Source organism: Nicotiana attenuata, unplaced genomic scaffold (assembly GCF_001879085.1).
Source record: "Nicotiana attenuata strain UT unplaced genomic scaffold, NIATTr2, whole genome shotgun sequence".
NCBI classification, from domain to species: Eukaryota; Viridiplantae; Streptophyta; class Magnoliopsida; order Solanales; family Solanaceae; genus Nicotiana; species Nicotiana attenuata.
Window position 1 is genome coordinate 61914 of NW_017672687.1, and position 23401 is coordinate 85314.

At 39.7% G+C, this 23401-nt stretch overlaps 1 protein-coding gene across 1 annotated transcript; it reads right to left on the bottom strand.

The window, feature by feature from the left end:
- Positions 1 to 12026: 12026 nt before the first annotated feature.
- On the bottom strand, positions 12027 to 17980 carry LOC109214116. Its single transcript, XM_019378004.1, has 2 exons — positions 17639 to 17980; positions 12027 to 12275 (listed from the first exon to the last, which is right to left on the bottom strand). Exons 1-2 carry the CDS (start codon positions 17978 to 17980, stop codon positions 12027 to 12029), a joined length of 591 nt encoding a protein of 196 aa, XP_019233549.1.
- Positions 17981 to 23401: the final 5421 nt, after the last annotated feature.

Genomic DNA, 23401 nt, shown 5'->3' on the forward strand with positions numbered 1-23401 from the left:
AGCACTAATGTGAGAAGCAAACTGCGCGTTGAGAGTGTTGATAAGTTTGTTCATGTCACGACCCTAAACCCAGACCCGATCGTGATGGCGCCTCTCGTGAAGACAAGGCTAGCCGACACATTTCCAATTCGAAGTTAAACAGCTAAACAACAATACAAGAGGCTAAAACATGATTTAATAATGCTAAACAGCGGATAATATCATAACAATGCGGAAGTACAACCCAAACACAGCCCAAATCGGGGTGTCACTAGTCATTAGCATCTACTAAGTCAATACAACTGACAAAGTCTGAAATGTACTCAGTACAGTCTAATAGAATGAAGAGAGAGAAAGCAGTGCTGCGAACGCCGGCAGCTACCTTACTAACTCCACTGACAACTGTCACCAAGCTCAGAAAATACCTGAATCTGCACACAAGGTGCAGGGAGTAAAATGAGTACTGCCAACTCAGTGAGTAATAATCATAAACAAAGACTGAGTGGTAAGAAATCACGAAAAGAGCATCAACATGCTGTATAGAAGCAGTTTCAAAACCAGTAAGAAAGCAATGAAGCTGTAAAATCCTTTAAAACATCTTAGCTCAGTTTAAACCCTTTTGAGAATAACTTTTTCAACAGTTGCGCAAATGAATGCAGAACAACTAGTGCAGATAAGCACAGAAATTCGCCCCTCGGGCACAAATACACAATTAAGCAAGTAAATGACAGGCAAATAAGAAAGATAAGCACATAAGGTTCGCCCCTCGGGCACAATATCAACAAATCCGCCCCTCGGGCAATATCTCAGAACAGTACCAGCCCCTCGGGCAATCACATCGAACAATACCAGCCCCTCGGGCAATCACATCGAACAATACCAGCCCCTCGGGCTATATCTCACATCACATTGGGTACCCGCGCTCACTGGGGGTGTGCAGACTCCTGGAGGGGCCCCTTCGGCCCAAGCGCAATAACAAGCCATCTCGTGGCATCATAAACAGGCTCTCAGCCTCATATCAATATCAAGCCACCTCGTGGCGTACATATCTCAGGCCTTCGGCCTCAAATCAGTATCAGTGTATCACCGTTGCGGCGTGCAGCCCGACCCAAAAAATAACCTCACAACACAGGCCCTCGGCCTTAATCAGTCAAAAATCACATAAGCCTCTCGGACAACAGTAAAACAGTGTTTCTCAGCCCAAAACATCATTTAAATATCATTTGATTATTAAAACTGAGTGAACATGGCTAAGTTTTGAAAATAGTGGAAAATAACATGACTAAGTTCAAGTAATAAGTCAAAACAGCGAGGAAATATCAACAACCCCCCCCCCCCCCGAAGGGTTCAAATAGTTGGCACGAAGCCTAAATATGGCATGCAGCCCGAATAATGATGATAACAAATAGAATTCAGTCAAATAACGCGGTAAAATCATCAATCGGGACGGACCAAGTCACAGTCCCCAATAGTCAACGACCCCACGCTCGTCGTCAAGCGTGTGCCTCACCTCAATATAGCACTACGATGTGCAATCCGGGATTTCAAACCCTCAAAACATCATTTACAATCATTACTCACCTCGAACCGGCTACTCTCTAGCTCGCGATGCCTTTGCCCCTCGAATCAGCCTCCACGCGCGTCGAATCTATCCAAAATCAGAATGAGGACGTCAAAATATGCCAAGGGTACAAAGCCCATGGGAAAACAATCAATAAAGGGCACTAATCCCGAAATTAGCAAACCCCGAGCCCCGAGCCCACTTCTCGAAACTCAGAAATTTTCACATCAATAGATTTCTCGTCTCCCCACGAGTTCATACATATCAAAAATACTAAAATCGGAGTCCAAATGACCCCTCAAATCCCCATTTAAAGGCCTCTTAAACTCAAGCTCTAATCCTCCATTTTTGCCCTTTAATTCCTTTAATTACAACCCTAAATTCATGAAATACAACCATAGAATTGAGTTTTAGGTCCAAAATTCCTTACCTTAACGAATTCTCTTGATTTCTCTCTTCAGAATCGCCCAAAAAGCTCCAAGGTCGAAGGCAACAATGGTGAAATAACCCAAAATCGCGAAATGAAATAACATATATGGTCTGCCCAGGCCTTTCCGCATCTGCGGTCCAAAATCCGCTTCTGTGGTACCGCATATGCGGTCAACTCCTCCGCTTTTGGGGAACTCACTAAACGGCCACATACCGCATCTACGGTCAACTGGTCGCATCTGCGACGCTGCAGGTGCGGTCCCCATACCGCATCTACGGTTCCCGACTCTACCTCTCCATACCGCATCTGCGCCTTCCCTTTCCGCACGTGCGACACTGCACCTGCGGTCCCCAAACCGCAGGTGCGAATACACCAGAAGCAGCAATATAAGCTGCTGCAACAAATCTCTAATCTCCCCGTTAGCCACCCGAAATCATTCTGAGGCCCTTGGGACCTCATCCGAAAGCACGAACATAACCCAATACCTTATTCAAACTTGTTCCACTCATCAAAACACCTCAAACAACATCAAATCTACCAGATCACATCGAATTCAAGCCTAAGTTTCTAAAATCTTCGGAAATACGCTTTTGATCAAAAACCCAACCAAACCACATCCAAATGACCTGAAATTTTACACACACATCCCAAATGACATAACGAAGCTACTGCAACTCCTAGAATTCAATTCCGACCCCTAGATCAAAATCTCGCCTATCAACTGGAAATCGCCAAAATATCAACTTCGCCATTCCGATCACGTTCCCAAGCCACAAATCACCTCCCGAAGCTAACCGAACCATCGAAACTCACATCCAAGCCCTCTAACACATAAGTCAATATCCGGCTGACTTTTCCAACTTAAGCTTCCTTAAAAGAGACTAAGTGTCTCAAACCTTACCAAAATCATTCCGGACTCGATCCGACCAACCCAATACCACAAAACACGGATAACAAAGCATAAAGAAATAGAAATGGGGGAAACAGAGTGGTAATTCATGAGACGACTGGACGGGTCGTCACATCCTCCCCAACTTAAACAAACGTTCGTCCTCGAACGTGCCCAGAGTTGTTCCAAAAGCCAATCAATCGCTGAATAACCTTACCATGCATATACCTAGGGGTGATCCCCCGTCACCCTATCTCATATATGTGCGATAACACATAGAAACTGAAATTTCACAATCCAATCTAGTCCGTAAACAATAAAGCCACATTTCCACTTCTGAAATCATCAATACGATCAGAATCTCATATTTGTACTGTGAATAAGACCGAACAAGCTGTAACAAACCATATCTGCCACCTCAGGTGCAATTACATGATATACTACTTAACTCAAACACTCGTAGCGATAATTTCTAATCACAGCAGCTGCACAGAACAACCGAATACCGGTAGAAAACCTCTTATCAACTAAAGTCTCATCCCAACGCTTTCATATACTGCCAATGATAAATAAAACATACAGTAAGCCATAACCATTTCTCAGATCAACCAATCATGGAGCTCCCTCTCTGTCGGCAAGGACCATAGCAAATTTCTGAGCCGAACATCGATATTATCCTTCCAACATACTGAAACCGAATCCATTTGTATTCATTCTAGATCCCAACGATCTCATCTAAACCAACACAACTACTCTGGTGATATGACACATCAATATGATCTAAAGCCGCAACTCGTGCAACCCGTGCACCAATAAGCAACAACACGAACATACTCAAATCGTGAAAGTGGTTCCAATGAAAGAGCTGCATCGCAAGCTCACCAGTACCACCACAACACAAGGTTGAGAACCCGTCTCACATCATAGGAACAGAACACACGAATCTAACCCACAAGGTCATACCCTATCCAAACACTGGTCCACATGAAACACCTCGAGTCGCTATGCTCGAAATCGACAACCACGCGCAATTTGATGTCTGGAATCAAAGAAAATCATCATACCCACAGTGAAGCAAATAACATACACCACACAAACCCGAAACGACATAACCGATACGCCATTCACCGAGCAACACCCAATTACTCTTCCCGCTCGACTTCCACTATGAAACCCCAATAGAACCGCACCATATGTGCCTATAACCAACAAATCATAACTCCTCGCAACACAGAAAGGTAACTCATAGATCTCCCCAGATTACTAATAAGCTCACTAACAGTCGAATCAACACTCCATCAACAATACAATTCGGGGCCGACCAAGCCGACTAAAGTTAGAACACACATCCACGTTGGCCTGCCAACAGACCCCTTATCAAGAAGACCCTGGAACTGCTCTCTCAACTCCTTTAACTCTGCCGGTGACATACGATACGGTGCCCGGCTTTAAATCAATACCAAAATCAACAACATTCCCCGGTGACATGCCCGGCCACAAGAAACACATCCGAAAAGTCCCTCACCACCGGAACTAAATCAATATGAGGAGCCTCTGTGTTGACATCCATCACAAGAGACCATATAAAAAGACAATTCTTCCCAGCCGTCCGCTGGCCTTCGAAATATGAAACCACTCTACCAAGAACATGATCCGTAGAACCGCTGCCACCCGATCCGTGGCATTCTCGGCACAGCCAACAGCGCCGCCTTAGCACAATAGTCCAGAATAACACAACATGGAGACAACCAGTCTGAACCCAATATCACATCCAAAATCTAACATACCAAGCACAAAAGATCCGCTCGGGTCTCCAGGCCCTGATAGTCACTACACAGTGCCGATACACATGACCCGACGTCACAACATAACCTGAATATGAGAACTTCCAGTCTCCAACTCCATATAGCACACGAATCACCATAGTTGATCCCAGTTCTGCCGTCTGAATACATACCACATCATTAATATCCAATCATTCCACGAGAGATACTCTAACATTCTTCTATGCCTCCAAGCAAACTCGGATATCAACAGTCGGTCTACAAGAAAGTGCCGCAATATTGCCGAAGTACCATCAACTTAATCACATTGCCTTTTTCTGAAACATATACCCTCGTCAAATTACCTCCAACTAGCAATACCATTTCATTAATCATCTGAAGATCATTTCTATAATTATCTGAAACTGCCCGCTGCCTAAGAATTTTATGGCCTTCCGTTCAGGACTGAACCGTAACCTTACACACGCAAATCTCAATCCTCCACACATACCGCATATACCAATCCATCCTAAAATAACATGAGAATTTCATATCCCTTCCGAGCCACAAGCAACTATGTACTCAATCAACCAAGAACTTTCCATTGATCCCATTCAGAAGAAAATCACTACACATTCCCTGCTCCTCATGCCAGCAGAAAATATACATCTCTGGCCATGGTAGAAAACAACAAGAACTCTCCGACTCCCCTTTGCACAAACAAGCCTGTCAGGACCGAATCCTCCTAGCTCAACCAACCTATGCAGGCCACTAAAACCTAAGAGCATTACCACGAAATATCTGAAGAAACTCATTACCTCGTAAACACCCAAAGAACTAATCATATCCTTACCATACGAGACCCAAGCATAATACCACACGGCCTAAGGCTCACAACCCACTGAATACTCTTTTAGATGTTCCCAAAAGCACTACATTCAGAATACCTATCCTGAAAAGACTTCCTGCGAATCTGAAGACATTACTTTTCTATTACTAATGTATAGAATCCCATAATTGATATAGAAATGACTCAAGTCTTGACACCCTCCAAATGCAAAACCTCAGTTTCTAGCCAAATTATACACTTGAAAATTTCCAATTGTTACATGTTAAACCCAGAACGCATAAGAACCATTCTCTATAGTCATCCACTCTACCCAAACTGCAATTAGCCCGATCAAAAGAACCGAACAACCCGCGCCTCATTAGCACTTCTGACACTGCAGCATATAACCTTACCTTGATGCTACCAAGCCACTCCCTTTCCTATGCACTGAGCATTCTTCATCAACAACAACTCAAGACATTTCGTGATTCTCAAACACCTATGAAGCATTATCTAACCTTACCTTAGTCGAAAATTTTTCCTTTACTCGAGCCATCCTCGAGCTCAATCTTCGCAATCCATAACTGATTCACCAGCACGCCTCAAACTAGAACCAACATAGCACATAACCGTGCGATCAGCTAATCAATAGTAAACTCCCCCACTTGGCTCGAAGCCATAGATCAAAACACACACAATAGCCCATAACGCATATACTTAATTGCTGCCATAATACCACAGTGAGATTAACTCAATCCTTCATAAGCTTGTGGAACACAGACCATCTGGTACTCCATATCTTTTGCAACTCTCGCGTTTCCTCACGTAACAATTAAACCCACTCTCTTAAGCGACCCGAATTAAATTTCAACACATATATTTCACATGTAAATGGGATCTTCTAACAGACAACATAAGGATCACACAACTCCAGAACACTTCGCAGGAGATAACCCACCTGCTTTTCCTCAAACTGGCATTTTTGTATACCTTCCACCGTCATAACCATTACGCAGTCACTTAGTCTTCCTGAGTCTGAAGTCATACCGAACATGAAATTTACTTCACTCCCAACTAGGAAACATGAAAAGATTCTTCACACACCCATAACTCGGGGCTATACATCCAATCACAATGAAAATCAAACACCTAATAGATCATCTATCCTTCAGCAGACCCTCCAAATCATATGATCACATCTCGCAGTCACATCACCCTCATCACGTACTAACCAATCACTACTTCCCTTAATAGGGGCAAAACAGCACATATAGATCCAGAAACACGTGCTCACGCAAGCAACCGCTCAGGGCTCAAGCTATAGGTAACAATCCGACCTCAAGTCTTTCTAGACTAGCCCAACATCAACACACAGAGATCACATCTCGCCCCTCGATCAGGGAATCACAAGCCATCGATGCACATCCGATACTGAGTGCTCATGCATGCATACGAATGCGTGGAAGGAATTTCAAGAGTTACTTTTCAAGCTGAATAAAGGACGCACGATAAGAATTTCAAGAATAAGCTTTTCCTAATGGTTCTGTAGCCTCTCGAGGATAAATACAGACGTCTCCGTACCGATCTAAGAGACTCTACTAAACCTGCTCATGACTCGTGAGACCTATGTAACCAAGGCTCTGATACCAACTTGTCACGACCCTAAACCCAGACCCGATCATGATGGCGCCTCTCGTAAAGACAAGGCCAGCCCACACATTTCTAATTTGAAGTTAAACAACTAAACAGCAATACAACAGGCTAAAACATGATTTACTAATGCTAAACAGTGAATAATATCATAACAATGCGGAAGTACAACCCAAACACAGCCCAAATCGGGGTGTCACTAGTCATGAGCATCTACTAAGTCTAAATACAACCGACAAAGACTGAAATGTACTCAGTACAGTCTAATAGAATGAAGAGAGAGAAAGCAGTGCTGCGAACGCCGGCAGCTACCTTACTAACTCCACTGACAGCTGCCACCAAGCTTAGAAAATACCTGAATCTGCACACAAGGTGCTGGGAGTTAAATGAGTACTGCCAACTCAGTGAGTAATAATCATAAATAAATACTGAGTGGTAAGAGATCACTAAAAGAGCATCAACATGCTGTATAGAAGCAGTTTCAAAACCAGTGAGAAAGCAATGAAGCTGTAAAATCCTTTAAAATATCTTAGCTTAGTTTAAACCCTTTTGAGAATAACTTTTTCAACAGTTGTACAAATGAATGAACAAAAAAAACTAGTGCAGATAAGCACAGAAATCCGCCCCTCGGGCACAAATACCCAATTAAGCAAGTAAATGACAGGCAAATAAGAAAGATAAGCACATTAGGTTTGCCCCTCGGGCACAATATCAACAAATCTGCCCCTCGGGCAATATCTCAGAACAGTACCAGCCCCTCGGGCAATCACATAAAACAGTATCAGCCCCTTGGGCAATCACATCGAACAATACCAGCCCCTCGGGCTATATCTCACATCACACTGGGTACCTGTGCTCACTGGGGTGTGCCGACTCCCGGAGGGGACCCTTCGGCCTAAGCGCAATAACAAGCCATCTCGTGGCATCATAAACAGGCTCTCGGCCTCATATCAATATCAAGCCACCTCGTGGCGTACATATCTCAGGCCCTCGGCCTCAAATCAGTATCAGTGTATCACCGCTGCGGCGTGCAGCCCGACCCAAAAAATAATCTCACAACACAGGCCCTCGGCCTTAATCAGTCAAAAATCACATAAGCCTCTCGGACAACAGTAAAACAGTGTTTCTCAGCCCAAAACATCATTTAAAACTATCATTTTGATTATTAAAAACTGAGTGAACATGGCTGAGTTTTGAAAACAGTGGAAAATAACATGACTGAGTTCAAGTAATAAGTCAAAACAGTGAGAAAATATCAAAACCTAAAACCCCCCCCCCCCCCCCGAAGGGTTCAAATAGTTGGCACGAAGCCCAAATATGGCATGCAGCCCAAATAATGATGATAACAAATAGATTTCAATCAAATAACGCGGTAAAATCATCAATCGGGACGGACCAAGTCACAGTCCCCAATAGTGCACGACCCCACGCTCATCGTCAAGCGTGTGCCTCACCTCAATATAGCACTACGATGTGCAATCCGGGGTTTCAAACCCTCAAAATATCATTTACAATCATTACTCACCTCGAACCGGCTACATCTCTAGCTCGCGACGCCTTTGCCCCTCGAATCGGCCTCCACGCGCGTCGAATCTATCCAAAATCAGAACGAGGACGTCAAAATATGCAAAGGGAACAAAGCCCAAGCGAAAACAATCAATAAAGGGCACTAATCCCAAAATTAGCAAAACCCGAGCCCCGAGCCCACTTCTCGAAACTCAGAAATTTTCACATCAATAGATTCCTTGTCTCCCCACGAGTTCATACATATCAAAAATACTAAAATCGGAGTCCAAATGACCCCTCAAATTCCCATTTAAAGGCCTCTTAAACTCAAGCCCTAATCCTCCATTTTTGCCCTTTAATTCCTTTAATTACAGCCATAAATTCATGAAATACAACCATAGAATTGAGTTTTAGGTCCAAAATTCCTTGCCTTAACGAATTCTCTTGATTTCTCTCTTCAGAATCGCCCAAAAAGCTCCAAGGTCGAAGGCAACAATGGTGAAATAACCCAAAATCGCGAAATGAAATAACATATATGGTCTGCCAAGCCTTTCCGCATCTGCGGTCCAATATCTGCTTCTGCGGTAACGCGTATGCGGTCAACTCCTCCGCTTCTGTGGAACTCAATAAACGGCCACATACCGCGTCTGCGGTCAACTGGTCGCATCTGTGACGCCGCAGGTGCGGTCCCCATACCGCATCTGCGGTTCTTGACTCTACCTCTCCATACCGCATTTGCGCCTTCCCTTTCCGCACGTGCGACACCATACCTGCGGTCCCCAAACCGCAGGTGCAAAAACACCAGAAGCAGCAATATCAGGTGCTGCAACAAATCTCCAATCTCCCCGATAGCCACCAGAAATCATCCCGAGGGCCCCGGGACCTCATCCGAAAGCACGAACATAACCCAATACCTTATTCAAACTTGTTCCACTCATCAAAACACCTCAAACAACATCCAATCTACCAAATCACATCGAATTCAAGCCTAAGTTTCTAAAATCTTCGGAAATACGCTTTTGATCAAAAGCCCAATCAAACCACATCCAAATGACCTGAAATTTTACACACACATCCCAAATGACATAACGAAGCTACTACAACTCCTGAAATTCAATTCCGACCCCTAGATCAAAATCTCGCCTATCAACTGTAAATCGCCAAAATATCAACTTTGCCAATTCACGCCTAAATCTACTATGGACCTCCAAAACCCATTCCGATCACGCTCCTAAGCCACAAATCACGTCCCGAAGCTAACCGAACCCGGAACTCACATCCGAGCCCTCTAACACATAAGTCAACATCCGGCTGACTTTTCCAGCTTAAGCTTCCTTAAAAGAGACTAAGTGTCTCAAACCTTACCAAAATCATTCCGGACTCGATCCTACCAACCCGATAACACAAAACACGGACAACAAAGCATAAAGAAACAGAAATGGGGGAAACAGAGTGGTAATTCATGAGACGACTGGCCGGGTCGTCACAGTTCATATTCCAGCTGCCCTCTTGAATGAATTCCATCACGGTAGTATTTTTACTCTTTCTGCTATCTAGGAAAAAATTAGCTAATGCCCCTTTCCCTGACCAGTTATCCCACCAGAAGCTGCTATTACCCTTGTTGATGTTCCAAATCATATTTTCTTCTACTTCGTCTCTAATTTGTGTCATATGTTTCCAAGCATGTGAGTTACCTGATGCCCACTTTTTTGCTACAGGGTGAGATCTGATGCAATATTTAGCTCTAAGGTGGGTTGCTCATATAGTGTTCTGAGTTCTATATCTCCACCACCTCTTCATGACTAATGTATTACTAATATCCTCTATAGATCTTATGCTAATGCCACCTTCTTCTTTGGGTTGGCACAGGTTCTTCTAAGCACTCCAATGATACTTCCTTTTATCCGCTGAAGTGCCCAGAAGAACCTAGCCAAATACTTTTCAATCAAATTTAGGGTGCTCTTTGGAGGACTCATTGCAGAAAGAGTGTAAATTGGTAGAGATTGGAGGACACTTTTAATAAGGACAATTCTACCCCCACTATTAAGAAGTCTGCCTGCCACCCATTCAATCGTTTAGCCACTTTGGTCACCATCGGATCAAAATGAGAGAGTTTCTTCCTGCCCACATATAAGGAGCAACCTAAATAGTTGAAGGGAAAACTTTTTTCCATGAAGCCCGTGGTTGTTCTCATCATGTTGATTCTATGTGCTCTAGCTTTCGGATCAGTGAAAAAGAAACTTTTGTCTCCATTAACCTTTTGCCTAGAGGCTCTCTCATAATTGCTTACTTGTTGCATGATCAATCTAATTGACTTGTTATTTCCTGCACTGAAGATCACAATATCATCTGCATAAGCCAAGTAGTTGATTGGATGGCATCTTTGATTCATGTGAAAAGGGGTGAAATCTTGATCAGAATGGAGCTTATTCAATGATCTGGACAATACTTCTGTAGCTATGATAAACAAAGAAGGAGACAGAGGGTCGCCTTGCTTCAGTCCTTGAGATGATGTATAGAACCCCCTTCTCGATCCATTAATAACAATAGAATACCGTGCTTCTGACACCAACCTCAAGATGATATCAATCCAAGATTCCGCAAATCCAAACCTTCTCATTACTGAAGCTAAAAAGACCCAAGATACTCTGTTGTATGCCTTGGCCATATCTAGCTTAATAACTATATTACCACCTTTGTTGTCTTTGCTAATACCTTGAATGATCTCTTGAGCTAGCATCACATTCTCTGTGATTAGGCTACCTTTCACGAAGCCACTTTGATTGTCTGATATCAATTTTGGAAGAATTGTATTAAATCTGCTGGCCAGGATTTTGGAGATGATTTTAGTACTAAAATTGGTTAGGCTAATGGGTCTTAATTCTGAAAAGTTGGTAGGGGACTCAACCTTAGGAATTAAGACAATGCAAGAGTGGGAGTGGAATTTTGTAAGATTGCGACCATTAAAGAAGGTTTGGACAAAAGTAGATGTATCTTCCCTGATGGTTTCCCAACAAGCCTGGAAAAAGACCCTATTAAAACCATCTGGACCAGCTGCACTGTGTTGACTAAGGTTAAAAACAGCCTCCCTAATCTCTTCAATGTCTAGAATAGCTGTCAGATACTCATTCTCTTCCGTTGAGATGATGTTAGGAATGCAGTTCAGGGTTGAGTTATTCATTGTGGGGGCTTGGAGATTGAAAAGTTTCTTGAAATGTTTCACCGCTGCCTTCGCAATCTTGTCATCCCCTTGCACCCATCTGTCTCTATGGTTTTTGATCCTGTGAATGTGAAGTCTTCTTCTCCTTTCTCTGAGGACACTGTGAAAATAGTTGCTATTGTAGTCCCCCTCTTGAACCCATTTAACTTTAGATTTTTGCGTTAGAATATTCTTTCTCCTGTATACTAAGCCATTTAACCTATTCCGCGTGAGCTTTATTCAGCTCTTCTCTTCGCTCCTCCAAGTTGTGGTGAAAATCCAACTCTTCAAGTCGTTGTACTTTGACTTCCCAATTGTTGAACTGCTCATATATGTCGCCTATGCTTGCTCTGGACCATTTACTGAGGTTTCTGGCTAGAGTTTGCAGCTTTGTCTTTATTCTCCACATGGCATTTCCTTCTACCTGAGTATTCCACGACTCTTGAACTACTTCCATAAAACCAGGCTGCTGTACCCAAAAATTGAGGAATAGGCTGTTATTAGTTGCTTAACTTTTTGGTAACTTGGTTTATTTGGTATTGCTACTTTCACCTAGCGTTATGACTTTATTAGAAAACGCTTGCATATATAATGAAGGAAAATATAAATAACATAACAGAAGAAAGACATGATCTTGGACATTGTTACTGCGTAAGAAAATTAGATTTACATTTCAGCCTGAATTTTAATAAAATACATGAGATATCTTTTAGAATCATTTGCTTCTATTCAAATTGTAACCGGTCAAATGAGATAATTTCTTTAGGGGGGGCTTAACTTCTAATAAAAACGGAATTTATTTTTGGGTAAAAAGGGGGTCAAATATTTCATTCGACCTATTTTCCTTTGAGATCTTGTTTCCCAGTTTAATCCTTTAAAGGGGTAACATTCTTCACTTTAAACCTTGCTTCAATAGCATCAAGAGTCATTGCGTCGACTTCTAATCCTCCACGATTAAATGCAAAGTAGGAGGCTTTTAATTGGTCATTATGACATCTACATAGTTGGTTAATTTGTCAACTGTAGCGGTAGACTGCATTACTGTAACTATTTGGTCCACATACCGAAACTAATAACATTCCAGGATTATATACAAATGGCATAATTGTGGCATAATTGAGTTTGAACCCTAGACAAATTGGATGTCAATGTTAACGTCCTTTTTTGGCTCTCTATGTCTTTTATTGTTATTTAAGGAAAACTCTATTTAGTTGTGTTTAGTTGCATAATTTGAAATTGACATCTTATAACCACCCATAATAAGAATTGATAATTTTTATCCTTATATTAGGTTTGGCAAAGATAGCCCAAAACAATTGGCATTATATAGTCAAATCCTAAAAAACCCTACTCTCTTTTATATTCTCTCTCAAAAAAAAAATTACACGCTTTATTTTGGCTTCCCTCCACCTTTCTTTCCTTGTATTTCTTCTTCTATCTCTTCTCTTTTGCTCTTAGTTTAGCAAAAATTCTTGCAAGTTATGCAAAAAAAATAAATTGGATAAAAATGTAAGGTTGATCTCACATCAGAGAAAATCAGAAGCAAAAACTAAGAGAGAAAAAATATATTTCAATTTTTTTTTCTTCTCTCTTCTTCTTCTTCTTTTTTTTTTTGGTTGGATTGAATGAGTGGGTGTGATTGAAACTGGTTGAAAATACCTAAACGAGGCTATATACAAAATTTGAGCAAGAATAGAAGTGATTAGACTGGTTTCAGGCAAAAAATCAAACCTAAAAATTCAACTGTGACATGTGTATATCACGTTGTACATCGTGTACATCAGTGTATATCACACACAAGTTTTTAAGGACGTCTGTGTATATCACTTTGTATATCGGTATACAACACAATTGTTTTATGGACGCCCGTGTATATCACATTGTATATCGTATATATAACACAAATTTTCATGGATATACACCGATACACATAATATACATGAGATATCACTGAATTACATAGAGATATTCACGGGTTACAATAGGGGATACACATGTGGAGTCTTCTTGAACTTGAGTTTTCAATCTGAAATGTGTTATACAAAGAAGAAAAATAAAATTTTAATAATTTTTTTGATATACACATTATTATTATGTTATACGACGTGATATATAAATAATATAATTATTAATTATTGGTCAAAAAAGGAAAATAAATTTTTGATATAGCGTGTTTAAGCAAGTTCTAAAATATAAATATAATTGTGGGAGTAAATAATATTTTAGTATACAAAGAAAATTAATTTTTGTTGTACACAAAGAAGAAAAATAAACTTATGATATCTATTTTGGTATACATATGTCCGATGTGCTATACAATAATACAATATTTTTATTCGATATATACTGCTATAAAGGCAGCAATAACTATATATATAATTTTATATTATTGATATACAAAGAATAATATTATTTATATACAAAGAATGAAAATAAAATTTTAATATACATGTTGGTATAGACAAAGAAGAAAAAAAGGTTGTGATATACATATTATTATTGTGATATACATTTATTGGCTATTCGATGCCAATATCTATAACTAGGGCTATTTTTCTGCCAATTATATGAGTATGTTGTTATACCATGCCAAAAAACCCTAGACAAATTGCCAATGATAGGAAAGTTATTTTGCTGGAGATTCTTGTGACCTTACTTGTAGAAGAATGTTTGTCTCTCCTTGATAATAAAGCTATTTGACATGACTTATGCGTCTAGAGTAATTTGTGAATCAAAGTGAAAATTTGTGAAACTTTGTCAAGTTATTAAATGTCACGACCCAGAATTCCCACCCTCGGGATCATGATGGAGCCTAACATTTCACTTGCTAGGCAAGCCAAGGTTAGATATAATTATTAACTATTTTTAACAATTCACATCAAATGAAAAATAATAATAAGTTGAATAAACTGAAATAGAGTAAATAAACGGCGATATCCAAATACAACCCCAGAACTGGTGTCACGAATACACGAGCGTCTAGAGTACTACAAATAATAGTCTAAATAAAAGCATAACTGCCTAAATCGAAATAAACAGCTAAGGTAATGTAGAAGGGGACTTCATTGCTGCGAACGATGTGCAGCTGTACTTTCAAGTCTCCGTCAAGCACTGGATCTGAGCAAATCTACTGAACGCCGCTAGGACATACTCTGAAATCTGCACAAAAAGTACAGAGTGTAGTATTAGTACAACTGACCCCATGTACTCTGTAAGTTCCGAGCCTAACCTCGACGAAGTAGTGACGTGGCTAAGGTGTAATTATAACAGGGTAGGAAAGGCAGGAAGTGAAAGTAAGGCATTTAATTTATGAAAATGAAATAAATCCTCGCAATTAGAGAACCTAGAATAACATATCTCATAATTTCATATAAAAATGCTGAAGCCCAGCACAATAACAATAACGAGTACAACAGACATCATCCGTTGCGGCGTGCAATCTGATTCCACCATAAACACACGATCCTTCCTCATTTCACCATAGCATCGTTTATCAGTATCAACAATCACGTATACAATCCGTTGCGGCGCACAACCCGATCTCACCATATCATCATAATCAATGTCATAATCCTCCCTTATTACACCATATTATTATTTATCAATATCAAGCATAACATACACAACTGTTGCGCCACGCAACCCGATCCCATCATATCATCAAAATCATTGTTATAATTCTTTCTTATTCCACCATATCACAACCGTTGCGGATGGTATCACTGTGATATTGAGATTTACATTGAAGTGACTCATTGGAACTTAAACCTGTATTAAAGAATAAATATGAGTAGTTAGGGATATTTGTGTGTAGAGCTTAGTCCTTGGTTGAGCTACTCTCCCTGACACAGGCACTGCCCTGGGCCTTGAGACCCTTGCGAACTTTTAAGTGTCAGGGATCCAAAGAGAGCATTGGCCATGAACGACGCTCTACTACTAGCCTCTAATCTATTAACCTATATTACTCCCTTTAGGTTTGATGTTTAATGACAATAAAAGGTTTCAATATGAATCATTTTGCCATACATGACCCCCACATTAGTGTAATTATTATAGCTTAAATTATCATTGATTGTTATAATTTGTTTAGGCCATTACTAGTTCATTTCATGTATAATTATATATAGAATAACATATCTAATGGCCTTCTTTCTATTTGAACATTTATTACAATTGGGCCTGCCGAGTTCCCAAAGAACTCAGGCCCAAGTCCTGCCCCTGCGCGTTTGGTAGGTCTGAAGTCAGCTGCTATCCGTTTCTGCTATCTACTGGGCCTGCCTCTTTTTTGCCCAAAACCAGTGTCCTTCCTTTCCCTTTTACTGCTTTACTGCTTCACTGTATTTTGTTATCTTTATTTCTCATATGTATACAACAGTTATCATATTAGATCGAATGTTTTGCTTTACCTCTTTCAATCATGTAGACAATCTAGGCAAACCCTAAAAGATATAGGATTAAAGAAGTATTAGGCTTAGTAATAGATAAGTTTTAATTCGTTGATTACACATTGTTTATACTGATCTTTACTAACGATTTATAAAGACTTTTGGGATCAAAACAACTTTAGCAAAAGTCGATAATCATTTCTTTTCAAAAATCAGAAGTGGAATCTAAAATTGGTCTTCTAAAACTGCACTTTTCTACAAAATTAAACAAATATCGTTGCCCTGTTATAAGGAGTTTTCCAGCGACTTCTTCAAAAAAAAGATGGGGTTTGAGAACCAAGGTATATCATTTAAAAGTGTTTAAAACTCAATCCCATATCATATGTTTTATAAAAACAAAAATTTTGTGCAATACCCCCTAACTCTTTCAATCATATATACAATATTATCCTCAAAGCTTTTCTAAACCTATGCCTTTTAAAAATCACACACCCATTTTTCACGTATTAAGTCTTAAAATAGATACATAGTATGTCGCCTCTCTAGTACTAGTTAAGCATAATACAAATAACTAACCCTTTAACCTAGTCTAAGTCCTATGGAGTTACCTCAGGTAGATTTTAAGAGGTGCCTAACACCTTCCCCTTAGAAGAACAAGAACCCTTACCCAAAATCTCACCGGTTAGTAGACCAATAAAGAATATGGCTTTAGTAATTAAAATATGTGCCCTAGTATACCCTTAAATATTAGGTGGCGACTCTCTTTCATCAACAACAGAGAAACCACAAGTTGAATCTTATTTTGACTAGTGCAAAATAGGGTGCAACAGCTGTAACTGCTAACTTCGCTTCTTTCTTAGCCACCTTATATCGCTCCCTGCTCGTCCTCTTCTCCTCCTCGCCAGTGTTCTCTAAAGCTTCAAATAAGCCACTTTCTTGGCTTCCACTTTATCATGGACCTCAGTGCTCCACCACCAGGCCCCTTTGTCGCCACCAGATGGGCCCTTCGACACCCCCAATACCTCCCTAGCAGCCTCCCTATTGCAGTCGCGGTCCACATATCACTCGCGTCCCCACTGCTCCTCCATGCCCAATAGCCAGCAACTTATCCCCAACTCCTGGGCTCTGACCTTAGTCAAAGCTCCCCACTTGACCCTAGGAAGACCATATGCAACCCTCTTTCTTCGTTTCCTCATAATCACCAAATCCATGACTAGGAGCCTATGTTGGGTCATGAGGTTCTCACTCGAGATGACTTTGCAGTCCGCTCACAAACCTCTATCAGACTTTCTGAGGAGTAGATAGTCAATCTAAGTCCTGCCTGCCGAACTCTGAAAAGTAACTAGGTGCTCCTCCTTCTTCGGGAAACTCAAGTTATCTATCACCAAATCAAACGCCTTGGCGAAATCCAGTAGCGAAGTTCCACCTTCGTTCCTAACTACAAAACCAAAGCCTCCATGCACATCATCGTAACCCCCAGATGCCGCCTAATATGGCCATCGAAATCTCCTCCTATGAAAAGCTTCTCAGTGTGCAGGATACCACACACCACCCCATCCAAGTCTTCCCAGAAGAGCCTTTTAACCTCCTTGTCCAAGCCCACTTGGGGAACGTACGCAATAATCACGTTTAAGGTAAAAAACCCAACGATTAGCTTAATGCTCATAAGCCTGCCGCTCACTCTCTTAACCTCCACCACTAGCTCCCGGAGATCCCTATCAACCAAAATGCCTACCTCGTTCTTGCTCCCCATGCGACCAGAGTACCATGATTTAAACACGTCTGACATCCCGCGCCATATCTCCCACCCATCTTGTCTCTTGTAGACAAACTATATCGATCTTCCTTTTATGGAGAATATTCACCAACTCTACAGACTTCCACGTCAAGAACCTGGTACCGTCGTCGGAGCCGGTGGCGGGCGTCGGAGGTCTGGCTGATGTTGCTGGAGGACGACTTCAGTGGTTTCGAAGATGGGTATGATTTGTGGGGTGTTCACAGCACTGCAAAACAGGCCTGAACCTGACTGTGGTGGTTCCCACTCACCGGTGACAAGCCCGGATCTCGCCGGAGTCGGCTGCCTTGGTCACGCCGGAGTAGAATAACGCACCCCCATGCTCACACAGGTCAGGGACAAGTGTAATGAGGAGAAAAGAGGACAACCAGACACAGTGGGGGGGAGAAAGGTGTCGCTGGCATCACGCCGGCAGTGAGTGGGAAAAAAGAACAAGACGGAGAAAGGGGGATGATGGATGTGATTAGGGGTAGGAGAGATGGGGGATGAGAGAGAGAGGGTACTTACCTTGGGGGGAGGGGTGGTCGCCGGCGGTTGTTATGGTCGTCGGTTGCCCAGTAGCCGTTAGGGCTGTTAAAATTTGTTTTTGTTTTTTTTACTTTCAAACCAATGTTCGTTGACAATGGAACTCCAGTGAGTTCTAAACAGTTTACAACTTTCGGTGGTGGTGTTTGGAGACAGGAGAATATATGGGGCTGGAGAGTACTCTTTCGCAGCTTTTGTGCCATGATGATCTTGTGAGGTGGCGTTGAATAGTTATTGCTGGTGTGTTTGTCCTAAAAAATCATACCTAAGAAGATGGTGAAGCGCATGGGCCAGAGGAATATGAGTTTTTTCTATGAAATGAAAAATGATCGTCAATTCTAGCGCTTAGTGCTATCAAGAGGAAGGAGGTCTAGCTGAAGAGGGTGAAGAACGGTGGTGTGTATGGTGAATTGAACTTGTGGTGGTGGTCGCCGCCCTTGTGAAGAAGGAGAGAAAAGAAAAAGATTATAGATATTTTAATAAGTTAGTAAATTCATATGGGACCCACAAATTACACATGTTAAATAATGTAATAGACAAAGAAAATGATGTGTCAAGAAATGTCAATCGAGTAACACGCTTAGCAGGAAGTGTTTACTACTTGTATTATTATAAAGTAGGAGTGATAAAATGGGAAAATCGTAAATTTATATACCGAGATGACAAATAGGTGCAAGTTTAAGTGGCCACGAGGCCATTTTTTCATTATAATAATAATAGTTCTATACTAAGTCTAAATACTACTCCCAATATTAGTTATCACCTATATGAATTTTTCTCTTCAATTTTGTTATATTTTAAGCTAAGTCTATATTGAATTCAAGAATATGTAACTTTTTCGAGACAATTTCTTTGCATGTGATTCTAAGTCTACCCTGTATCTTTTCAAACCTTTCCTGCCGTAGTCACAACTATGGACCGATACAGTTCAAAAAATATTTTACTTGTGCAAACTTAACATCCTAAATTGCTAGCATATTATTAGCTAAGTTCATGTTGTACTAAGTTAGGTATTACTTCCTCCGTTCCAATTTATGTGAACCTGTTTGACTGAGCACGGAGTTTAAGAAAATGGTTGTGATCCTAAGCAAGTCAAAAAAGGGCCTAGAGTATTTGTATGGTTATAAAAACTTCTCATTAAGGATAAAACTATAAGTTTAAGCAAAATTGTTACGAAATTTAAAAAGGAGTCATTTTTTGACCAATAAAAATAAGTTCACATGAACTATATAACTTTAAGTATGTTTTTGCAAAAGAGAAAACTTCAATTGTTCAAGAGTTTTTTGTTATACTGGTTAGAGACTATAAGATCTACAAAATCAGGTAGTATGTGTTTTCAAATCTTATCCTAATTATGTATAATATGCTGGGGATTACACAAAACTTATAACAATACATTTGGTGTAAAAAGACACTCTTTTGCAAAAAGAATTAAAACCTCAAGAAACACAAATACCATAAAAGGATGAAAAACTTATTATCTTCTTTTTATTATTTTTGTTACGACATTACATTGGAAAATTTTGCTTCTATGAAATTTGAGAATCGATTTAACATAATTGATTGATTGATTGTCCAAAACTCACTAAAGTGGCCACTAAGCAGAAAATCATCTTCCCCAAATTATATGCACATAAGGAAATTGCATGCTCATCTTCATAAAGTTCCCACCCCAAAATGTCCAAGGAACTCCATTTGAATAGGTGGCATTTTCTACCTTCCAGACAAAAATAATGCACCACGTTGTATATTTAAGGAAAATCATCTAGAGTATTGGTTATACATACTTGGTAAGGATGTATTCTCTTGTTTGTATGTTTGATTAAAACCAAAAGAATGTATTCCTACTCACAATTACTTTTTTTTTAATCAAATGTCAATTACTTTCTTTTTTGCTTCTTCTTGCAATTTCTTTTTCTTTTATTTTTTTTTAAGAAAATAGAGATATACTTTTCATAAGAACTTTGCTAGGTGTACAATGAAAAACAAAAACCAGACACAAATCAATTAAAAAATAAAGCACACATAAATTATGAAAGAAGAATAATCATTGACATAATTAGCAATAATTGCGGTCAGAGTTCAAACTTCAAAAGTACTATAGAAAAAGAAAAAGCAGTGGCTCAAAAGTGCTTGAAAACAATCATCGCTACCCCTCAATTAGTTAAATGAAAGGTACCTCAATCGTTTAAGAGAAACAATTTCTCATCATTGCCACATTAGTCATAAAAAATATCCCTTATACAACCTTCCCAAAAAAATAATCTAATAAAGATTATTTTTCAAATATGTAAAAGTTTTGGAAAAAAACAATAAGAAATAAAATATACTGCCTCCATCCTAACGTCTACATTTATGTGACTATTTTATTTAATAAATGTGATTTTATGTGATTATAAATTATTTCACTACAATAAAATAATAATTTAAAATTAAACTAATAATAAATAAGAAATATAATTCTATTAGGATAGGCTAAGAAGAAAAATATTTCATATAAATTGAAGTAACTAAAAAACATTCATGATTACATATAACAAATGGAATGATTAATTGAGTCCCACTTGAAACTAAATTTTATTTGTCAAGAACTAAACCAACAGAAGCAAAATCAAGAAAAAGGAAAAGCAAAGAAAAATAACAACAAAAAATGAAGAAAATGGGTGAAATGAATTCCTCTCAGACAAATGCCTCGAATTGTCTTCACGATTTTAAGAATGGATTTCATCAGACTCGTCATCTTAGTTTGTTCATCACAGAGGAATAAAAAAACAAACGCACAAACACACACACACACAGAGTGGGAAAAGAGTAAAAAAAATACGAAGAAAAATGATTGCTCTAATGATATATGAAAAGGAAAATCGATTACTCTCTGCAAAGAGATAGATGGAGCAAAGCTGACGAACTAGTTTCTACTTATAGGCGTGACTTACTTTAGGGTTTAGCTTTGGGGCTTTCTAGTGGGCTAAGATTGGGTAGCTAAACTCGGTCCTGTGGGCTTATCTAGCCCAATTATTTTTATCTGGCCCATTTAGCTAAACAGTAGCAAAAGATTGCAGAAATATGATATTTTTTTTGGATGGTCTTTAATTTTTGACTTTGCTTGCCCCATGAGCAGAATTTCAAGGTCAAAACCTAAAAATATTGCGCATGGAACAAGTGAGGGACAATACTTGTTAGACTTGAATTTATGCTCATAAGATAAGCTGGGATAAAAATTTAAGATCTCATTAACTTTGAGGAATATTTGTGTACTTTACCCAAACAGTAGAGCTAAACAAGATTTAAGTTTAGAAATAGCCATGGATTTGGAAACAAATGTTGGACAAATTATCCCCACAGAAATAATATTTATGGTATATAGTTATAATAAATGTGGATTGCTAAAATACAGTAACCAACAGTAATAACAAGAGAAACAAGGACACCAGATTTTACGTGGAAAACCTTTCTGAATAAGGGAAAAACCATGGCCCGAGAGGAGCAACTGATTTCACTATTGCAAGGATTTTACAATTTGTGGTACCGAGTAAAATACTCCAAGACCGCTAAACACTCAAAATAAATAACCCTCTTTTGATTTTTTTACCTCACTACAATACCGCTCAAACTCTCTATATTTTTCCTCACAAAATATATTGCTTCTTACTCTGTAAATCACTCTATTTCTCTTTGTTTGGTGTGTTTAACAATTCAAAGCAAGACACCTATTTATAGTGCTTAGGATTGTTTCATTGATGTCATGTTAATGGCACAAGTCAAATATTACATTGTGAAACCAGGAATGATTTGCTTTAAAAAATTTCTTACTATTCCTTTAGTTGGCTTGACATTTCAAAGCCAAAGGAAGATGTCTTCCTTTCACATGGGATGGACCCATCAAATCTCCCCTTCCAGTCCCATGCACCTGAAGGAGGTATCTCTAATTTTTCATATAGAGCTCATTTCGACAAGTTCTTTGCATCGCTCGAACTTGTCTCTTGGTATCGTCTTGGTCAACATATCAGTAGGATTTTCACTCGTGTGAATCATTTTGACCTGTAAAGATTCGTTCTCCACCTGCTCATGAATCCAATGATATCTCACATCGATATGTTTTGTTCTTGCATGGTACATGGAGTTCTTGCTCAAGTCTATTGCACTTTGACTGTCACAATAGACGACATACTCATTTTGATGCAATTTCAGCTTTTGAAAAAATCGCTTGAACCATACCATCTCCTTGCCAGCTTCTGTAGCAGCAATGTATTGTGCTTTAGTTGTTGAAAGTGCAACGCACTTCTGTAATTTAGACTGCCATGATATAGCTCCCCTGAAAAAGTAACTAGATATCCAGTAGTGAATTTTCTATTATCAGTATCACCAGCCATATCAGCATCGGTATAGCCCTTCAAGATTGGATCTGATCTCCCCAACACAAGCATTCATCTGAGGTTCCTTTTAGATACCTAAGTATCCACTTCACAGATGCCCAATGTTCTTTTTCGGGATTATCAAGAAACCTGCTAACAATACCAACATGAGAAATATCAGGTCTGGAACATACCATTGCATACATCAGGATCCCGGCGGCAAAGGAATATGGAACTTTAGCCATACTTTCTTTATCTTCCTTTGTTGTCGGACACATTGTCTTGTTTAACTTCATATGACCAGCAAGAGGCGTTCTAACTAGTTTAGCACTCATCATGTTGAAGCGTTTGAGCACACGTTCAATGTACTTCATTTGTGACAACAACAACTTTCGATTTGACCTATCTCGGACAATCTCCATTCCTAGAATTTGTCGTGTTGGACCCAAGTCTTTCATGTCGAATGACTTAAACAAATCTTCATTCAACTTGGCAATCAACTTCTTGTATTGTCCTACAATCAGCATGTCATCCA